This window comes from Anthonomus grandis, unplaced genomic scaffold (assembly GCF_022605725.1).
Source record: "Anthonomus grandis grandis unplaced genomic scaffold, icAntGran1.3 ctg00000334.1, whole genome shotgun sequence".
Lineage (NCBI taxonomy): Eukaryota > Metazoa > Arthropoda > Insecta > Coleoptera > Curculionidae > Anthonomus > Anthonomus grandis.
This window is the reverse complement of record NW_026088466.1, coordinates 162442-180255: the sequence shown is the minus strand read 5'-3', so window position 1 is coordinate 180255 and position 17814 is coordinate 162442. Positions and strand designations below refer to the sequence as shown.

Genomic DNA, 17814 nt, shown 5'->3' with positions numbered 1-17814 from the left:
AATAACCGAATAAGTTTTTGTAATAGTAAACAAAATACTAGTTTCATAAATGAGGTTCTTTTCAACATTAATTAGTATAAAAGTTGAAAGAATGTTTTGTAAAAGTCTCAAAGTGCTCCCCATGCCTCTTAACAAACATAAGGTTCTCAAGGATATACAATGAGGGTGCAGTAAGAATTTCCAGAGTCCCATAGGCCAATCTAAAATCGTCCCTAAACCCAAGGCCTGCAAGAACTCTTACAGCCCTACGTTGCAACAATGAGTGCGACAGAGATAAACTTATAAGCTACAAAGTCCACCCACAAGTCAGTTTTGACCCCTGGTGACTTTTTTTAAATTTTCTTACTAAAAAGTGATTAAAAAGACTTAATCGTACTATCCCCCTGGCACATTCCGTTCTACAATAATTATAAAAACAAACACAATATAGCTTGACTTGCCTTAATCCTAACTTCTTCTGACTCGTCTTGCATCAGTCTGTTCAGTTTATCACAGACAGTTTCCAGTGAAACTTTCGGTTTATTCTCGGGTAGTAGTTCGGCGTAGAACAAACCGATGACAAGGGCGGGATTGGCCCTTAGACACCACCATTAATCCAACTCGTCCTCGATTTGGCCCCCAAATAACCTTGATATCATTGATTCCATAAATCCCTAATTAAACTCAAAATAGATCACAGACAAACTGCATGAATATTTCATTTAAGGTGCTGCCATTTACTTACCATGCGTTTAATTAACTCCTTAATAAAATCCGTGAACATCAAGTCGGTGTCGTCGCCCAAACACTTCTGGATCATGCGGTTTACCTCCGGACAATCGAGATAAGGGCCAACCTTCTGGATCGTACTTTTACAGGCCTAAATGGGGTCAATGCATGAGTTAAGTGAGTAAAATGATCCAAAAAAGTCATACCTTGACAACATACACGTCTGGAGCGCATAGATGCAAGAGTAAAGTGATGAGGTTCCCTTGGATCTCACTCGATCCTTGAATGCCTCCAAATTGGTCTCCTGGCCAAGGGATGTTGCCAGATCTCCTAATAACTGGATCGAGGATCTCCTTAGACGTGGATCCTCTTGACTGAATAGCAACTTGATCCTCACTGCTCCGGTAACTTGAAAGGGACTGAATTTGTACCCTGGCAAACTGTTCAGGAGTTTCGAGAAGGATAGCAGGGACTCCAGGATCAGCTCGCTTTCGTTCCTAGATAAGGAAGAATAGGTCGATCATTTTGTAAATGATTAAATTAAGTTAAATTTTTACTGAATTGACTTAGAAAATGGACAATATTGATAATGTCTGTCCATTTTCCTCCCTCGTTTCCCTCTCACTCTCGTTACTGCTACTTCTCTTCTTCTTCATCTTTTTCAACGGTGTCAAATACTCGGAAGAAGTTATTGATTTGCCAAACCTGCCATTCTGCCCATCATTTAGGCACCTTATAACAATAAATGTTTTTTTTGGACTTTTATTGTAATGGGATTTTTAGTCCCGAGGGTTCGTATGTCAAAGAAACCACTTATGTCGGGAAATCTCAGTTAATTCACCTCAGTTATGGGCTTAGTTTTAACACCTTTTAATAACAAAATAGATAACATAAATTGCTAGCCAAGAAACAGGACAGTTGTAACCTTACCTATTAATAATAAAAGCACTGACCCGGATTAAAACCTTTTAACGGAACCACGGAGTCAAAAGCGCCATACTTCTTTATTAAATGGTGATAAACGAAGTAATAATCATACGAATACTCCGAGCAGAAATGTAGGGTTTAAAGAATGTCACGCATTTCCACAAATAAATAAAATATTTAAGACGCCCGATATTCTAATAGAACGAACCACGTGCAAAGGTAGAGGTCGTTCCGCTACATTATATATTTAAGAAAGAACTACGGGTTTGATATTTTTTTTTAATTTTCAAAATTTTTAAGTTAAGAAACTTACCCCAAATTGTGATAATCCAAACAGTTCATTAAAATGCCCAGTATCTGATTGCAGTACCGCACCACGAGCTCCTTATTCAAATTCTCCGGGGCATACCCCGATCTTCCGCACCCAGCAGCTCTGGTCCAGCTTTTTGGACATCTAAAATCATCTCCAATAGGTTTTCTATTAAAACCGCCTGTTTGCTCTCTACATTGTCCTTGATCAAGTAGGTAAAGAAAGCGACCACTACCGTCCACTGAGGTATCAGGTCCGACCGAATACTGGGCCCATCAAGGAGACGATCCATGACAAAGTGTGCTACATGTCTGCACCTACGTCCCCCACCACTGTTTCGGTCATTTTTAGAAAGAGAAGTTGGTCCTGGTCGTTGCAGAGAGAGCTGGAGAATAAAAGGTACGGTCACATGTGAACGAGTGAGTCAACCCATATCCCCCACCCGCCCCACACTGTTTATCAGTAAGAAATTATATACCCTCCTCCCCCCCTTTCAAATTATTTCATAATTTTTTTTTTATTCGAATTCCAACTAACTATAACAGCGGATTATTCTCATCAAGTAGACCACGAAAATACCGGGTTATAACAGGATCCGAGCAGAACTAAGGGAATGAGAGCACTTTGAAAATCCTGAAAAAGTCGTTTTCGACGTCCGTTTTTGAGGCCAAAAATGGGCTACAAAAATGCCATATCTCGGCTCTCGTAGAAGCTACGACCTTGCGGATGGTCTCGTTGGATTCAGAAGGACGAAACTAAGACAAAACCGTTGGAATTTTCCCGATAGCTCATATAGAAGCCGAGATATCGACCTTCAAAGTTTGGGTTTTTTCATTTTTCGGGTATACCCCCCCGTATCGAATTTTTTCACCAAAAATTGATTTTTTCGAAATCAAACTAACTATACCAGCGTGTTATTCTGATCACCTAGATTACGAAAACACCGGGTTATAACAGGATCCGAGCAGAACTAAGGGAATGAGAGCACTTTGAAAATCCTGAAAAAGTCGTTTTCGACGTCCGTTTTTGAGGCCAAAAATGGGCTACAAAAATGCCATATCTCGGCTCTCGTAGAAGCTACGACCTTGCGGATGGTCTCGTTGGATTCTGAAGGACGAAACTAAGACAAAACCGTTGGAATTTTCCCGATAGCTCATATAGAAGCTGAGATATGAGCCTTCAAAGTTTGGGTTTTTTCATTTTTCGGGTATACCCCCCCGTATCGAATTTTTTCACCAAAAATTGATTTTTTCGAAATCAAACTAACTATACCAGCGTGTTATTCTGATCACCTAGATTACGAAAACACCGGGTTATAACAGGATCCGAGCAGAACTAAGGGAATGAGAGCACTTTGAAAATCCTGAAAAAGTCGTTTTCGACGTCCGTTTTTGAGGCCAAAAATGGGCTACAAAAATGCCATATCTCGGCTCTCGTAGAAGCTACGACCTTGCGGATGGTCTCGTTGGATTTAGAAGGACGAAACTAAGACAAAACCGTTGGAATTTTCCCGATAGCTCATATAGAAGCTGAGATATGAGTCTTCAAAGTTTGGGTTTTTTCATTTTTCGGGTATACCCCCCCGTATCGAATTTTTTCACCAAAAATTGATTTTTTTCGAAATCAAACTAACTATACCAGCGTGTTATTCTGATCACCTAGATTACGAAAACACCGGGTTATAACAGGATCCGAGCAGAACTAAGGGAATGAGAGCACTTTGAAAATCCTGAAAAAGTCATTTTCGACGTCCGTTTTTGAGGCCAAAAATGGGCTACAAAAATGCTATATCTCGGCTCTCGTAGAAGCTACGACCTGGCGGATGGTCTCGTTGGATTTAGAAGGACACAACTAAGACAAAACCGTTGGAATTTTCCCGATAGCTCATATAGAAGCCGAGATATGAGCCTTCAAAGTTTGGGTTTTTTCATTTTTCGGGTATACCCCCCCGTATCGAATTTTTTCACAAAAAATTGATTTTTTTCGAAATCAAACTAACTATACCAGCGTGTTATTCTGATCACCTAGATTACGAAAACACCGGGTTATAACAGGATCCGAGCAGAACTAAGGGAATGAGAGCACTTTGAAAATCCTGAAAAAGTCATTTTCGACGTCCGTTTTTGAGGCCAAAAATGGGCTACAAAAATGCCATATCTCGGCTTTCGTAGAAGCTACGACCTTGCGGATGGTCTCGTTGGATTCAGAAGGACGAAACTAAGACAAAACCGTTGGAATTTTCCCGATAGCTCATATAGAAGCCGAGATATGAACCTTCAAAGTTTGGGTTTTTTCATTTTTCGGGTATACCCCCCCGTATCGAATTTTTTCACCAAAAATTGATTTTTTTCGAAATCAAACTAACTATACCAGCGTGTTATTCTGATCACCTAGATTACGAAAACACCGGGTTATAACAGGATCCGAGCAGAACTAAGGGAATGAGAGCACTTTGAAAATTCTGAAAAAGTCATTTTCGACGTCCGTTTTTGAGGCCAAAAATGGGCTACAAAAATGCCATATCTCGGCTTTCCTAGAAGCTACGACCTTGCGGATGGTCTCGTTGGATTCAGAAGGACGAAACTAAGACAAAACCGTTGGAATTTTCCCGATAGCTCATATAGAAGCCGAGATATGAGCCTTCAAAGTTTGGGTTTTTTCATTTTTCGGGTATACCCCCCCGTATCGAATTTTTTCACCAAAAATTGATTTTTTTCGAAATCAAACTAACTATACCAGCGTGTTATTCTGATCACCTAGATTACGAAAACACCGGGTTATAACAGGATCCGAGCAGAACTAAGGGAATGAGAGCACTTTGAAAATCCTGAAAAAGTCATTTTCGACGTCCGTTTTTGAGGCCAAAAATGGGCTACAAAAATGCCATATCTCGGCTCTCGTAGAAGCTACGACCTGGCGGATGGTCTCGTTGGATTTAGAAGGACGAAACTAAGACAAAAACGTTGGAATTTTCCCGATAGCTCATATAGAAGCTGAGATATGAGCCTTCAAAGTTTGGGTTTTTTCATTTTTCGGGTATACCCCCCCGTATCGAATTTTTTCACCAAAAATTGATTTTTTCGAAATCAAACTAACTATACCAGCGTGTTATTCTGATCACCTAGATTACGAAAACACCGGGTTATAACAGGATCCGAGCAGAACTAAGGGAATGAGAGCACTTTGAAAATCCTGAAAAAGTCGTTTTCGACGTCCGTTTTTGAGGCCAAAAATGGGCTACAAAAATGCTATATCTCGGCTCTCGTAGAAGCTACGACCTGGCGGATGGTCTCGTTGGATTTAGAAGGACACAACTAAGACAAAACCGTTGGAATTTTCCCGATAGCTCATATAGAAGCCGAGATATGAGCCTTCAAAGTTTGGGTTTTTTCATTTTTCGGGTATACCCCCCCGTATCGAATTTTTTCACAAAAAATTGATTTTTTTCGAAATCAAACTAACTATACCAGCGTGTTATTCTGATCACCTAGATTACGAAAACACCGGGTTATAACAGGATCCGAGCAGAACTAAGGGAATGAGAGCACTTTGAAAATCCTGAAAAAGTCATTTTCGACGTCCGTTTTTGAGGCCAAAAATGGGCTACAAAAATGCCATATCTCGGCTTTCGTAGAAGCTACGACCTTGCGGATGGTCTCGTTGGATTCAGAAGGACGAAACTAAGACAAAACCGTTGGAATTTTCCCGATAGCTCATATAGAAGCCGAGATATGAACCTTCAAAGTTTGGGTTTTTTCATTTTTCGGGTATACCCCCCCGTATCGAATTTTTTCACCAAAAATTGATTTTTTTCGAAATCAAACTAACTATACCAGCGTGTTATTCTGATCACCTAGATTACGAAAACACCGGGTTATAACAGGATCCGAGCAGAACTAAGGGAATGAGAGCACTTTGAAAATTCTGAAAAAGTCATTTTCGACGTCCGTTTTTGAGGCCAAAAATGGGCTACAAAAATGCCATATCTCGGCTTTCGTAGAAGCTACGACCTTGCGGATGGTCTCGTTGGATTCAGAAGGACGAAACTAAGACAAAACCGATGGAATTTTCCCGATAGCTCATATAGAAGCCGAGATATGAGCCTTCAAAGTTTGGGTTTTTTCATTTTTCGGGTATACCCCCCCGTATCGAATTTTTTCACCAAAAATTGATTTTTTTCGAAATCAAACTAACTATACCAGCGTGTTATTCTGATCACCTAGATTACGAAAACACCGGGTTATAACAGGATCCGAGCAGAACTAAGGGAATGAGAGCACTTTGAAAATCCTGAAAAAGTCATTTTCGACGTCCGTTTTTGAGGCCAAAAATGGGCTACAAAAATGCCATATCTCGGCTTTCGTAGAAGCTACGACCTTGCGGATGGTCTCGTTGGATTCAGAAGGACGAAACTAAGACAAAACCGTTGGAATTTTCCCGATAGCTCATATAGAAGCCGAGATATGAGCCTTCAAAGTTTGGGTTTTTTCATTTTTCGGGTATACCCCCCGTATCGAATTTTTTCACCAAAAATTGATTTTTTTCGAAATCAAACTAACTATACCAGCGTGTTATTCTGATCACCTAGATTACGAAAACACCGGGTTATAACAGGATCCGAGCAGAACTAAGGGAATGAGAGCACTTTGAAAATCCTGAAAAAGTCATTTTCGACGTCCGTTTTTGAGGCCAAAAATGGGCTACAAAAATGCCATATCTCGGCTCTCGTAGAAGCTACGACCTTGCGGATGGTCTCGTTGGATTCAGAAGGACGAAACTAAGACAAAACCGTTGGAATTTTCCCGATAGCTCACATAGAAGCCGAGATATCGACCTTCAAAGTTTGGGTTTTTTCATTTTTCGGGTATACCCCCCCGTATCGATTTTTTTCACCAAAAATTGATTTTTTTCAAAATCAAACTAACTATACCAGCGTGTTATTCTGATCACCTAGATTACGAAAACACCGGGTTATAACAGGATCCGAGCAGAACTAAGGGAATGAGAGCACTTTGAAAATCCTGAAAAAGTCATTTTCGACGTCCGTTTTTGAGGCCAAAAATGGGCTACAAAAATGCCATATCTCGGCTCTCGTAGAAGCTACGACCTTGCGGATGGTCTCGTTGGATTCAGAAGGACGAAACTAAGACAAAACCGTTGGAATTTTCCCGATAGCTCACATAGAAGCCGAGATATCGACCTTCAAAGTTTGGGTTTTTTCATTTTTCGGGTATACCCCCCCGTATCGATTTTTTTCACCAAAAATTGATTTTTTTCAAAATCAAACTAACTATACCAGCGTGTTATTCTGATCACCTAGATTACGAAAACACCGGGTTATAACAGGATCCGAGCAGAACTAAGGGAATGAGAGCACTTTGAAAATCCTGAAAAAGTCATTTTCGACGTCCGTTTTTGAGGCCAAAAATGGGCTACAAAAATGCCATATCTCGGCTCTCGTAGAAGCTACGACCTTGCGGATGGTCTCGTTGGATTCAGAAGGACGAAACTAAGACAAAACCGTTGGAATTTTCCCGATAGCTCACATAGAAGCCGAGATATCGACCTTCAAAGTTTGGGTTTTTTCATTTTTCGGGTATACCCCCCCGTATCGATTTTTTTCACCAAAAATTGATTTTTTTCAAAATCAAACTAACTATACCAGCGTGTTATTCTGATCACCTAGATTACGAAAACACCGGGTTATAACAGGATCCGAGCAGAACTAAGGGAATGAGAGCACTTTGAAAATCCTGAAAAAGTCATTTTCGACGTCCGTTTTTGAGGCCAAAAATGGGCTACAAAAATGCCATATCTCGGCTCTCGTAGAAGCTACGACCTTGCGGATGGTCTCGTTGGATTCAGAAGGACGAAACTAAGACAAAACCGTTGGAATTTTCCCGATAGCTCCCATAGAAGCCGAGATATCGACCTTCAAAGTTTGGGTTTTTTCATTTTTCGGGTATACCCCCCCGTATCGAATTTTTTCACCAAAAATTGATTTTTTTCGAAATCAAACTAACTATACCAGCGTGTTATTCTGATCACCTAGATTACGAAAACACCGGGTTATAACAGGATCCGAGCAGAACTAAGGGAATGAGAGCACTTTGAAAATCCTGAAAAAGTCATTTTCGACGTCCGTTTTTGAGGCCAAAAATGGGCTACAAAAATGCCATATCTCGGCTCTCGTAGAAGCTACGACCTTGCGGATGGTCTCGTTGGATTCAGAAGGACGAAACTAAGACAAAACCGTTGGAATTTTCCCGATAGCTCCCATAGAAGCCGAGATATCGACCTTCAAAGTTTGGGTTTTTTCATTTTTCGGGTATACCCCCCCGTATCGAATTTTTTCACCAAAAATTGATTTTTTTCGAAATCAAACTAACTATACCAGCGTGTTATTCTGATCACCTAGATTACGAAAACACCGGGTTATAACAGGATCCGAGCAGAACTAAGGGAATGAGAGCACTTTGAAAATCCTGAAAAAGTCATTTTCGACGTCCGTTTTTGAGGCCAAAAATGGGCTACAAAAATGCCATATCTCGGCTCTCGTAGAAGCTACGACCTTGCGGATGGTCTCGTTGGATTCAGAAGGACGAAACTAAGACAAAACCGTTGGAATTTTCCCGATAGCTCATACAGAAGCCGAGATATCGACCTTCAAAGTTTGGGTTTTTTCATTTTTCGGGTATACCCCCCCGTATCGAATTTTTTCACCAAAAATTGATTTTTTTCGAAATCAAACTAACTATACCAGCGTGTTATTCTGATCACCTAGATTACGAAAACACCGGGTTATAACAGGATCCGAGCAGAACTAAGGGAATGAGAGCACTTTGAAAATCCTGAAAAAGTCATTTTCGACGTCCGTTTTTGAGGCCAAAAATGGGCTACAAAAATGCCATATCTCGGCTCTCGTAGAAGCTACGACCTTGCGGATGGTCTCGTTGGATTCAGAAGGACGAAACTAAGACAAAACCGTTGGAATTTTCCCGATAGCTCATATAGAAGCCGAGATATGAGCCTTCAAAGTTTGGGTTTTTTCATTTTTCGGGTATACCCCCCCGTATCGAATTTTTTCACCAAAAATTGATTTTTTTCGAAATCAAACTAACTATACCAGCGTGTTATTCTGATCACCTAGATTACGAAAACACCGGGTTATAACAGGATCCGAGCAGAACTAAGGGAATGAGAGCACTTTGAAAATCCTGAAAAAGTCATTTTCGACGTCCGTTTTTGAGGCCAAAAATGGGCTACAAAAATGCCATATCTCGGCTCTCGTAGAAGCTACGACCTTGCGGATGGTCTCGTTGGATTCAGAAGGACGAAACTAAGACAAAACCGTTGGAATTTTCCCGATAGCTCCCATAGAAGCCGAGATATCGACCTTCAAAGTTTGGGTTTTTTCATTTTTCGGGTATACCCCCCCGTATCGAATTTTTTCACCAAAAATTGATTTTTTTCGAAATCAAACTAACTATACCAGCGTGTTATTCTGATCACCTAGATTACGAAAACACCGGGTTATAACAGGATCCGAGCAGAACTAAGGGAATGAGAGCACTTTGAAAATCCTGAAAAAGTCATTTTCGACGTCCGTTTTTGAGGCCAAAAATGGGCTACAAAAATGCCATATCTCGGCTCTCGTAGAAGCTACGACCTTGCGGATGGTCTCGTTGGATTCAGAAGGACGAAACTAAGACAAAACCGTTGGAATTTTCCCGATAGCTCCCATAGAAGCCGAGATATCGACCTTCAAAGTTTGGGTTTTTTCATTTTTCGGGTATACCCCCCCGTATCGAATTTTTTCACCAAAAATTGATTTTTTTCGAAATCAAACTAACTATACCAGCGTGTTATTCTGATCACCTAGATTACGAAAACACCGGGTTATAACAGGATCCGAGCAGAACTAAGGGAATGAGAGCACTTTGAAAATCCTGAAAAAGTCATTTTCGGCGTCCGTTTTTGAGGCCAAAAATGGGCTACAAAAATGCCATATCTCGGCTCTCGTAGAAGCTACGACCTTGCGGATGGTCTCGTTGGATTCAGAAGGACGAAACTAAGACAAAACCGTTGGAATTTTCCCGATAGCTCATATAGAAGCCGAGATATGAGCCTTCAAAGTTTGGGTTTTTTCATTTTTCGGGTATACCCCCCCGTATCGAATTTTTTCACTAAAAATTGATTTTTTTCGAAATCAAACTAACTATACCAGCGTGTTATTCTGATCACCTAGATTACGAAAACACCGGGTTATAACAGGATCCGAGCAGAACTAAGGGAATGAGAGCACTTTGAAAATCCTGAAAAAGTCATTTTCGACGTCCGTTTTTGAGGCCAAAAATGGGCTACAAAAATGCCATATCTCGGCTCTCGTAGAAGCTACGACCTTGCGGATGGTCTCGTTGGATTCAGAAGGACGAAACTAAGACAAAACCGTTGGAATTTTCCCGATAGCTCCCATAGAAGCCGAGATATCGACCTTCAAAGTTTGGGTTTTTTCATTTTTCGGGTATACCCCCCCGTATCGAATTTTTTCACCAAAAATTGATTTTTTTCGAAATCAAACTAACTATACCAGCGTGTTATTCTGATCACCTAGATTACGAAAACACCGGGTTATAACAGGATCCGAGCAGAACTAAGGGAATGAGAGCACTTTGAAAATCCTGAAAAAGTCATTTTCGACGTCCGTTTTTGAGGCCAAAAATGGGCTACAAAAATGCCATATCTCGGCTCTCGTAGAAGCTACGACCTTGCGGATGGTCTCGTTGGATTCAGAAGGACGAAACTAAGACAAAACCGTTGGAATTTTCCCGATAGCTCCCATAGAAGCCGAGATATCGACCTTCAAAGTTTGGGTTTTTTCATTTTTCGGGTATACCCCCCCGTATCGAATTTTTTCACCAAAAATTGATTTTTTTCGAAATCAAACTAACTATACCAGCGTGTTATTCTGATCACCTAGATTACGAAAACACCGGGTTATAACAGGATCCGAGCAGAACTAAGGGAATGAGAGCACTTTGAAAATCCTGAAAAAGTCATTTTCGACGTCCGTTTTTGAGGCCAAAAATGGGCTACAAAAATGCCATATCTCGGCTCTCGTAGAAGCTACGACCTTGCGGATGGTCTCGTTGGATTCAGAAGGACGAAACTAAGACAAAACCGTTGGAATTTTCCCGATAGCTCATATAGAAGCCGAGATATGAGCCTTCAAAGTTTGGGTTTTTTCATTTTTCGGGTATACCCCCCCGTATCGAATTTTTTCACCAAAAATTGATTTTTTTCGAAATCAAACTAACTATACCAGCGTGTTATTCTGATCACCTAGATTACGAAAACACCGGGTTATAACAGGATCCGAGCAGAACTAAGGGAATGAGAGCACTTTGAAAATCCTGAAAAAGTCATTTTCGACGTCCGTTTTTGAGGCCAAAAATGGGCTACAAAAATGCCATTTCTCGGCTCTCGTAGAAGCTACGACCTTGCGGATGGTCTCGTTGGATTCAGAAGGACGAAACTAAGACAAAACCGTTGGAATTTTCCCGATAGCTCACATAGAAGCCGAGATATCGACCTTCAAAGTTTGGGTTTTTTCATTTTTCGGGTATACCCCCCCGTATCGAATTTTTTCACTAAAAATTGATTTTTTTCGAAATCAAACTAACTATACCAGCGTGTTATTCTGATCACCTAGATTACGAAAACACCGGGTTATAACAGGATCCGAGCAGAACTAAGGGAATGAGAGCACTTTGAAAATCCTGAAAAAGTCATTTTCGACGTCCGTTTTTGAGGCCAAAAATGAGCTACAAAAATGCCATATCTCGGCTCTCGTAGAAGCTACGACCTTGCGGATGGTCTCGTTGGATTCAGAAGGACGAAACTAAGACAAAACCGTTGGAATTTTCCCGATAGCTCATATAGAAGCCGAGATATGAGCCTTCAAAGTTTGGGTTTTTTCATTTTTCGGGTATACCCCCCCGTATCGAATTTTTTCACCAAAAATTGATTTTTTTCGAAATCAAACTAACTATACCAGCGTGTTATTCTGATCACCTAGATTACGAAAACACCGGGTTATAACAGGATCCGAGCAGAACTAAGGGAATGAGAGCACTTTGAAAATCCTGAAAAAGTCATTTTCGGCGTCCGTTTTTGAGGCCAAAAATGGGCTACAAAAATGCCATATCTCGGCTCTCGTAGAAGCTACGACCTTGCGGATGGTCTCGTTGGATTCAGAAGGACGAAACTAAGACAAAACCGTTGGAATTTTCCCGATAGCTCATATAGAAGCCGAGATATGAGCCTTCAAAGTTTGGGTTTTTTCATTTTTCGGGTATACCCCCCCGTATCGAATTTTTTCACTAAAAATTGATTTTTTTCGAAATCAAACTAACTATACCAGCGTGTTATTCTGATCACCTAGATTACGAAAACACCGGGTTATAACAGGATCCGAGCAGAACTAAGGGAATGAGAGCACTTTGAAAATCCTGAAAAAGTCATTTTCGACGTCCGTTTTTGAGGCCAAAAATGGGCTACAAAAATGCCATTTCTCGGCTCTCGTAGAAGCTACGACCTTGCGGATGGTCTCGTTGGATTCAGAAGGACGAAACTAAGACAAAACCGTTGGAATTTTCCCGATAGCTCATATAGAAGCCGAGATATGAGCCTTCAAAGTTTGGGTTTTTTCATTTTTCGGGTATACCCCCCCGTATCGAATTTTTCCAACAAAAATCAATTTTTTCGAAATCAAAATAAGTATACCAGCGCCTTATTTTCGAAGCGAAAGCGAAATTTCGATTTTTCTCAAAAACTACATTTTTTTAGTTTTTGTTTATTATGTACAAGGTGCCCCTTTGCCAGGACTACTTGACAGTTTTTAAATGAAAGCTCTATCTTTAATAACAAAAAAGTTATGCAAACTTTTCGATCTAAAAAAGTACATGTTAATCGTAAAAAAGCAAAATTTCGATTTTTCTCAAAAACTACATTTTTTTTAGTTTTTGTTTATTATGTACAAGGTGCCCCTTTGCAAGGAACACTTGACAGATTTTAAATGAAAGCTCTATCTTTAATAACAAAAAAGTTATGCAAAATTTTCGATCTAAAAAAGTACATGTTAATCGTAAAAAAGCGAAATTTCGATTTTTCTCAAAAACTACATTTTTTTTAGTTTTTGTTTATTATGTACAAGGTGCTTCTTTGCAAGGAGTACTTGACAGATTTTAAATGAAAGCTCTATCTTTAATAACAAGAAAGTTATGCAAAATTTTCGATCTAAAAAAGTACATGTTAATCGTAAAAAAGCGAAATTTTGATTTTTCTCAAAAACTAAATTTTTTTTAGTTTTTGTTTATTATGTACAAGGTGCCCCTTTGCAAGGAGTACCTGACAGATTTTAAATGAAAGCTCTATCTTTAATAACAAAAAAGTTATGCAAAATTTTCGATCAAAAAAAGTACATGTTAATCGTAAAAAAGCGAAATTTTGATTTTTCTCAAAAACTACATTTTTTTTAGTTTTTGTTTATTATGTACAAGGTGCCCCTTTACAAGGAGTACTTGACAGATTTTAAATGAAAGCTCTATCTTTAATAACAAGAAAGTTATGCAAAATTTTCGATCTAAAAAAGTACATGTTAATCGTAAAAAAGCGAAATTTCGATTTTTCTCAAAAACTACATTTTTTTTAGTTTTTGTTTATTATGTACAAGGTGCCCCTTTGCAAGGAGTACTTGACAGTTTTTAAATGAAAGCTCTATCTTTAATAGCAAAAAAGTTATGCAAAATTTTCGATCTAAAAAGTACATGTTAATTGTAAAAAACCGAAATTTTGATTTTTCTCAAAAACTAAATTTTTTTAAATTTTGATAATTATGTGCAAGATGCCTCTTTGCCAGTAGTACTTGACAGTTTTTAAATGAAAGCTCTATCTTTAATAACAAAAAAGTTATACAAACTTTTCGATCTAAAAAAGTACATGTTAATCGTAAAAAAGCGAAATTTCGATTTTTCTCAAAAACTACATTTTTTTTAGTTTTTGTTTATTACGTACAAGGTGCCCCTTTGCAAGGAGTACTTAACAGTTTTTAAATGAAAGCTCTATCTTTAATAGCAAAAAAGTTATGCAAAATTTTCGATCTAAAAAGTACATGTTAATTGTAAAAAACCGAAATTTTGATTTTTCTCAAAAACTAAATTTTTTTAAATTTTGATAATTATGTGCAAGATGCCTCTTTGCCAGTAGTACTTGACAGTTTTTAAATGAAAGCTCTATCTTTAATAACAAAAAAGTTATGCAAACTTTTCGATCTAAAAAAGTACATGTTAATCGTAAAAAAGCGAAATTTCGATTTTTCTCAAAAACTACAATTTTTTTAGTTTTTGATTATTACGTACAAGGTGCCCCTTTCCAAGTAGTACTTAACAGTTTTTAAATGAAAGCTCTATCTTTAATAGCAAAAAAGTTATGCAAAATTTTCGATCTAAAAAGTACATGTTAATTGTAAAAAACCGAAATTTTGATTTTTCTCAAAAACTAAATTTTTTTAAATTTTGATAATTATGTGCAAGATGCCTCTTTGCCAGTAGTACTTGACAGTTTTTAAATGAAAGCTCTATCTTTAATAGCAAAAAAGTTATGCAAAATTTTCGATCTAAAAAGTACATGTTAATTGTAAAAAACCGAAATTTTGATTTTTCTCAAAAACTATAATTTTTTTAATTTTGATAATTATGTGCAAGGTGCCCCTTTGATAGGACTACTTGGCAGTTTTTAAATGAAAGCTCTGTCTTTAACAGCAAAAAAGTTATGCAAAATTTTCGATCTAAAAAAGTACATGTTAATCGTAAAAAACCGAAATTTCGATTTTCCTCAAAAACTACATTTTTTTTAGTTTTTGTTTATTATGTACAAGGTGCCTCTTTGCAAGGAGTACTTGACAGATTTTAAATGAAAGCTCTATCTTTAATAACAAGAAAGTTATGCAAAATTTTCGATCTAAAAAAGTACATGTTAATCGTAAAAAAGCAACGATTTTTCTCAAAAACTACATTTTTTTTAGTTTTTGTTTATTATGTACAAGGTGCCCCTTTGCAAGGAGTACCTGACAGATTTTAAATGAAAGCTCTATCTTTAATAACAAAAAAGTTATGCAAAATTTTCGATCTAAAAAAGTACATGTTAATCGTAAAAAAGCGAAATTTTGATTTTTCTCAAAAACTACATTTTTTTTAGTTTTTGTTTATTATGTACAAGGTGCCCCTTTACAAGGAGTACTTGACAGATTTTAAATGAAAGCTCTATCTTTAATAACAAGAAAGTTATGCAAAATTTTCGATCTAAAAAAGTACATGTTAATCGTAAAAAAGCGAAATTTCGATTTTTCTCAAAAACTACATTTTTTTTAGTTTTTGTTTATTATGTACAAGGTGCCCCTTTGCAAGGAGTACTTGACAGTTTTTAAATGAAAGCTCTATCTTTAATAGCAAAAAAGTTATGCAAAATTTTCGATCTAAAAAGTACATGTTAATTGTAAAAAACCGAAATTTTGATTTTTCTCAAAAACTAAATTTTTTTAAATTTTGATAATTATGTGCAAGGTGCCTCTTTGCCAGTAGTACTTGACAGTTTTTAAATGAAAGCTCTATCTTTAATAACAAAAAAGTTATGCAAAATTTTCGATCTAAAAAAGTACATGTTAATCGTAAAAAAGCGAAATTTCGATTTTTCTCAAAAACTACATTTTTTTTAGTTTTTGTTTATTATGTACAAGGTGCCCCTTTGCAAGGAGTACTTGACAGTTTTTAAATGAAAGCTCTATCTTTAATAACAAAAAAGTTATGCAAAATTTTCGATCTAAAAAAGTACATGTTAATCGTAAAAAACCGATATTTCGATTTTTCTCAAAATCTATAATTTTTTTAGCTTTTGATAATTACGTACAAGGTGCTCCTTTACCAGGACTACTTGACAGTTTTTAAATGAAAGCTCTGTCTTTAATAGCAAAAAAGTTATGCAAAATTTTCGATCTAAAAAAGTACATGTTAATCGTAAAAAACCGAAATTTCGATTTTTCTCAAAAACTACAATTTTTTTAGTTTTTGATTATTACGTACAAGGTGCCCCTTTGCAAGGAGTACTTAACAGTTTTTAAATGAAAGCTCTATCTTTAATAGCAAAAAAGTTATGCAAAATTTTCGATCTAAAAAGTACATGTTAATTGTAAAAAACCGAAATTTTGATTTTTCTCAAAAACTAAATTTTTTTAAATTTTGATAATTATGTGCAAGATGCCTCTTTGCCAGTAGTACTTGACAGTTTTTAAATGAAAGCTCTATCTTTAATAACAAAAAAGTTATGCAGACTTTTCGATCTAAAAAAGTACATGTTAATCGTAAAAAAGCGAAATTTCGATTTTTCTCAAAAACTACATTTTTTTTAGTTTTTGTTTATTATGTACAAGGTGCCCCTTTGCAAGGACTACTTGACAGATTTTAAATGAAAGCTCTATCTTTAATAACAAAAAAGTTATGCAAAATTTTTGATCTAAAAAAGTACATGTTAATCGTAAAAAAGCGAAATTTCGATTTTTCTCAAAAACTACATTTTTTTTAGTTTTTGATTATTACGTACAAGGTGCCCCTTTGCAAGGAGTACTTAACAGTTTTTAAATGAAAGCTCTATCTTTAATAGCAAAAAAGTTATGCAAAATTTTCGATCTAAAAAGTACATGTTAATTGTAAAAAACCGAAATTTTGATTTTTCTCAAAAACTAAATTTTTTTAAATTTTGATAATTATGTGCAAGATGCCTCTTTACCAGTAGTACTTGACAGTTTTTAAATGAAAGCTCTATCTTTATTAACAAAAAAGTTATGCAAACTTTTCGATCTAAAAAAGTACATGTTAATCGTAAAAAAGCGAAATTTCGATTTTTCTCAAAAACTACATTTTTTTTAGTTTTTGTTTATTACGTACAAGGTGCCCCTTTGCAAGGAGTACTTAACAGTTTTTAAATGAAGGCTCTATCTTTAATAGCAAAAAAGTTATGCAAAATTTTCGATCTAAAAAGTACATGTTAATTGTAAAAAACCGAAATTTTGATTTTTCTCAAAAACTAAATTTTTTTAAATTTTGATAATTATGTGCAAGATGCCTCTTTGCCAGTAGTACTTGACAGTTTTTAAATGAAAGCTCTATCTTTAATAACAAAAAAGTTATGCAAACTTTTCGATCTAAAAAAGTACATGTTAATCGTAAAAAAGCGAAATTTCGATTTTTCTCAAAAACTACAATTTTTTTAGTTTTTGATTATTACGTACAAGGTGCCCCTTTGCAAGGAGTACTTAACAGTTTTTAAATGAAAGCTCTATCTTTAATAGCAAAAAAGTTATGCAAAATTTTCGATCTAAAAAGTACATGTTAATTGTAAAAAACCGAAATTTTGATTTTTCTCAAAAACTAATTTTTTTTAAATTTTGATACTTATGTGCAAGATGCCTCTTTGCCAGTAGTACTTGACAGTTTTTAAATGAAAGCTCTATCTTTAATAGCAAAAAAGTTATGCAAAATTTTCGATCTAAAAAGTACATGTTAATTGTAAAAAACCGAAATTTTGATTTTTCTCAAAAACTATAATTTTTTTAATTTTGATAATTATGTGCAAGGTGCCCCTTTGATAGGACTACTTGGCAGTTTTTAAATGAAAGCTCTGTCTTTAACAGCAAAAAAGTTATGCAAAATTTTCGATCTAAAAAAGTACATGTTAATCGTAAAAAACCGAAATTTCGATTTTTCTCAAAAACTACAATTTTTTTAGTTTTTGATTATTATGTACAAGGTGCCCCT

At 36.6% G+C, this 17814-nt stretch overlaps 1 protein-coding gene across 3 annotated transcripts in view; it reads right to left on the bottom strand.

Moving 5' to 3' along the window:
• Window positions 1-441: 441 nt before the first annotated feature.
• LOC126749580 (uncharacterized) overlaps window positions 442-17814 on the bottom strand; it is an 80939-nt gene continuing 63566 nt past the window's right edge. The window contains exons 1-4 of one of the 3 annotated variants that reach the window (XM_050459296.1): window positions 1949-2323; window positions 915-1205; window positions 725-859; window positions 442-653 (exon numbers count right to left, since the gene is read on the bottom strand). In XM_050459296.1, coding sequence (XP_050315253.1) covers window positions 805-859; window positions 915-1205; window positions 1949-1977 — 375 coding nt within the window. In that variant the 5' untranslated portion in view covers window positions 1978-2323 and the 3' untranslated portion in view covers window positions 442-653; window positions 725-804. Of the gene's footprint in view, window positions 654-724; window positions 860-914; window positions 1206-1265; window positions 1844-1948; window positions 2324-17814 lie in introns of those variants that run through there. The other 2 variants (XM_050459295.1, XM_050459297.1) reach the window with 2 other exon arrangements.